The sequence below is a fragment of the Galeopterus variegatus genome, unplaced genomic scaffold (genome assembly GCF_000696425.1).
Source record: "Galeopterus variegatus unplaced genomic scaffold, G_variegatus-3.0.2 Scaffold218, whole genome shotgun sequence".
In the NCBI taxonomy this organism is placed as follows: domain Eukaryota; kingdom Metazoa; phylum Chordata; class Mammalia; order Dermoptera; family Cynocephalidae; genus Galeopterus; species Galeopterus variegatus.
Window position 1 is genome coordinate 235,561 of NW_007726329.1, and position 3,690 is coordinate 239,250.

Here is a 3,690-nt window from a genome sequence, read left to right on the forward strand (position 1 = left end):
GGTGCCCTCTGCAGCCTGCGTCCTGTTACTTCCCGGCCCATCCAGAGACCAGGTACCTCTTTGGCAGGTGCACTGATGGGGGTGGTGGTGGCAGTAAGCCCCCCCCCCCGCCCGTGAGAATAAAGAACCTCCCATAGCCTTCTCCCACTTCACACCCCCTTGGAGGTAAAAGGAGGGAACAGACAGCCCAGACTCCTAGGCTCCAGAGAGGGGAAGGAAGGGGCAGAGAGGAGGGGGCAGAAGGAGGGTGCTTGGGGCAGGCAGGGTTTCTTCTCTCTCTGCCCCTCTGCCTGGCACTCACTGCCCAGCCATGGGGACCTTCGACCTATGGACAGATTACCTGGGTTTGGCACGCCTGGTTGGGGCTCTGCGTGGGGAAGAGGAGCCCGAGACCAGGCTGGACCCCCAGCCACAGCCAACACCAGTACCAGAGGCTGAGAAACCCAGCCCGGAATCCTCACCAACCCCTGAACGCCTGTGCTCCTTCTGCAAACACAACGGCGAGTCCCGGGCCATCTACCAGTCCCACACGCTGAAGGACGAGGCGGGCAGGGTGCTGTGCCCCATCCTGCGTGATTATGTGTGCCCCCAATGTGGCGCCACGCGTGAGCACGCCCACACCCGACGCTTCTGCCCACTCACCGGCCAGGGCTACACCTCTGTCTACAGCTACACCACCAGAAACTCGGTCGGCAAGAAGCTGGCGCGGCCTGAGAAGTCGAGGACACAGGACGTGGGCCACCGCCGAGGAGGAGGAGGAGGAGCGGGAGGAGGAGCAGCAGCAGCCGCAGCAGCAGGTGCCTGCGCAGGTGGCTGGGGGGACCTGCTGTGGGAAGGGGTCTGTCCCAGGCTCATGGTTGAGCCCATTGGGGCCTCTATGGAGTGGGATTAACCAGAGGGTTGTGGGGTGACCATCCATGTAGAAGTTATACAACATTCTCGAAGTGTTGCCAGGGTGGGGATGCTGGGGCCAGGCTTGCTGTGTGATCTTGGGCAACTCACTCTCCCTCTCTGGGCTCATGAGGGAAATGCAATCCTTTCCCAGGTGTGGGGCATAGCGGTGGGCAGTTAGAAGCTGTGTGGCCTCGGGAGAGTGCAGCGCTGGTAGCGCCGAGGCTGCGGGTTTGGATCATATATGAGGATGGCCGGTGCGCTCACTGGCTGAGTGTGGTGCCGTGCCAAGGATTGCGATCCCCTTAAAGGTCAAAAAAAAAAAAAAAAAGAAGCTGTGTGGCCTGAGAGAAGTTGCCCAGCCTCTCTGAACCCTGGTGTCCTCATTCACCAAATAGTTGGTGTGCCTGTTCGTTCCAGGCGCTGGGTTGGGCCAGCAGTCCACACAGTGGAAACACAGGGTGTGCTGGGTGCTGAAGGGGGAAGTCTAGAAGCACCTGATCCAGATGAGGGATCCAGGAGGGCTTCCTGGAGGAAGTGACTTCGGGAGCCTAATTCAGTTCGTTGCAGGGCTGGGGAGTGTGGCCCAGGCACTGGGGCTTGTTCAGGAACTTAGTGGAGTTCAGTGTGTCTGGGGTGAGGAAGGGTGTGTGCTTGTATGGTGAAGGGGGAGGTTGTCAGATTTCGGGGACAGCAGAGGGGTCTATGGGTCCTTGAGGGTCCCCTTAAATAGTTTGGACTTGGGCACTGGGGAGCCACGGATGGGGTGAGAACAAGTCTGCGTTTTAGAGCGTGTTAGACCACGGCAGAGAGAAGGGAGAGGCAATGGGGAAGCCGCAGTTTGGACGGCAGCACCCTGTTTTAAATTTGCTGTGTGCAGATCAGCTCAGGAGGGCAGCTGGGGCTGAAGTTTAGGATAGAGCTGGGCCCTGTGGGGCTCTCCTCAACCTAAAACCACGGGATCTTGTTCATTAAATGCAGATTAGGATCGCCCAGGTGTGGGTGGGGTCCGAGTATCTGCATTTCTTTTCTTTCTTTTTTTTTAAAAGATGACCGGTAAGGGGATCTTAACCCTTGGCTTGGTGTTGTCAGCACCACGCTCAGCCAGTGAGGCAACCGGCCATCCCATGTGGGATCCGAAACCATGGCCTTGGTATTATCAGCACCACACTCTCCCGAGTGAGCCACGGGTCGGCCCCGAGTATCTGCATTTCTTTTCTTTCTTTTTTTTTAAAAGATGACCGGTAAGGGGATCTTAACCCTTGGCTTGGTGTTGTCAGCACCACGCTCAGCCAGTGAGCCAACCGGCCATCCCATGTGGGATCCGAAACCATGGCCTTGGTATTATCAGCACCACACTCTCCCGAGTGAGCCACGGGCCGGCCCCGAGTATCTGCATTTCTAGCCAGCTCCCCAGACCAAGGCTCGGGCTGAAACTGCAGGGGTTATTATTATAGATGCAAAAGATCTCAGTTCCTAGGGGGTTTAAAAACAGAAATCCATTCTAGCAACTTTAATTCCTTCGAGTGAGTCAGCCAACAGAAGAAGGCTGGTCTGACGTGATGGTATCGCAGCCCGTTTTGGTGTCGCGTTTGGGCACCGCCTCCCGCATCAGACTGTGAGCTCCTTGAGGGTGGTGGCTGGGATCGGACGCAGTGAACGATTGTTAAAAGCATGAAAGGCTGCTTCCAGAGAAGAGTGGGGTTTGATGAGGTCCAACTGGGAGACATCAGATGTTGGGGGGTGGGGGAAGGGAGAGCCAGCCAGTTAGCCCAGCTGGTTAGAGCGCAGTGTTACAGCACCAGGGTCAAGGGTTCGGATGCGGTCTGGCGAGCCGCAAAAAAAAAAAAAAAAAAAAAACCAACACCGTGACCTCAGACTTTTTCGCTCTTTACCCCTTAAGTCCGAGGGAGCAGGAAAACTTGCCTCCCAGGGCGTAGAGGGGGCGGGGGGGCCCTCACCACCAAGTATAAGGGGCATAACAGATCCGGGGGCCCCGGTATCTGGCAGCCACGAGGGGGCAGCACGGTCGACGGAGTCGGGATTTCTGTGCTTTGTCTCCAGCTCTGGGTCCCGCTCGGGGCCGGGAATGTCACGGGGCTGCTATCTCAGGAGCAGCGCCTAGGTGGCGCCAGCGCCCCGGCAGCCCTGGAGGTTGAACCGCAGGTGCGTGGGGAGCGTTGACTCGTCCTCGCCTGCGATTAAGTGTTTCTCTCCCTCCCTCTCCGCTTTTAACATTCCAGGTTCCAGAGATGCCGAGAAGTCTTCTGGACCTTCGCCCTCTTCCGGCAGTCCCTCTACTTCGGCCTAGGAGGCTGGCGGAGGGAGGACCAGGATGCCGCCTTCACCAGCAATGGGGACCCAGGCTCTGTGGAGGCTGGATTTCGGCAGAGATCCACCCTGCGAGGACCCGACCTTGGGCCGTTCCCCCAGCCTGGGCTCGAGGCACGGCAGGGGATAGGGGTGGGGGGTGCAAAATAGCCCCCGTGAGGAAGGAGCCAGCCGTGCTGGGGCACCCCCTACCCTCCCTGCAGTCTGCCCTCTTCCCAGCGCTGGGCACCTAGTCCGCGCTTAATAAATGCTTGTGAATGGGTCAGCGTCAAATGAGACCGGTCTTGGGACAAGGGAGCTTGAAGGTTGCTAAGAAGAGTCCTGGAGAAGGCGGTGGGAGGTGGGGAGGGCCTGGGGGCACCTCTTCTCTCTTCTGGCTGCATCAATCGCTGGGTGTTACCCAGACCTCCCGCAGTACCCCCCCCCCCCCCCATTTTTGTCCCCCCGGGGGGGGGGGGGGGGGGGGGT

At 58.8% G+C, this 3,690-nt stretch overlaps 1 protein-coding gene across 2 annotated transcripts; it reads left to right on the forward strand.

Annotated features, from left to right (window-relative positions):
• Nucleotides 1–310: 310 nt before the first annotated feature.
• NANOS3 (nanos homolog 3 (Drosophila)) lies at nucleotides 311–3,485 on the forward strand. Of its 2 annotated transcripts, none has more exons than XM_008566012.1 (2): nucleotides 311–809; nucleotides 3,135–3,485. In XM_008566012.1, the coding sequence occupies exons 1-2, from the start codon at nucleotides 311–313 to the stop codon at nucleotides 3,200–3,202; spliced, it is 567 nt and encodes a 188-aa protein (XP_008564234.1). In that variant the 3' UTR covers nucleotides 3,203–3,485. The 2 variants fall into 2 exon arrangements, with proteins under 2 accessions (XP_008564234.1, XP_008564235.1); XM_008566013.1 differs by having other exon boundaries at nucleotides 311–797.
• The last annotated feature ends 205 nt before the right edge of the window (nucleotides 3,486–3,690 follow it).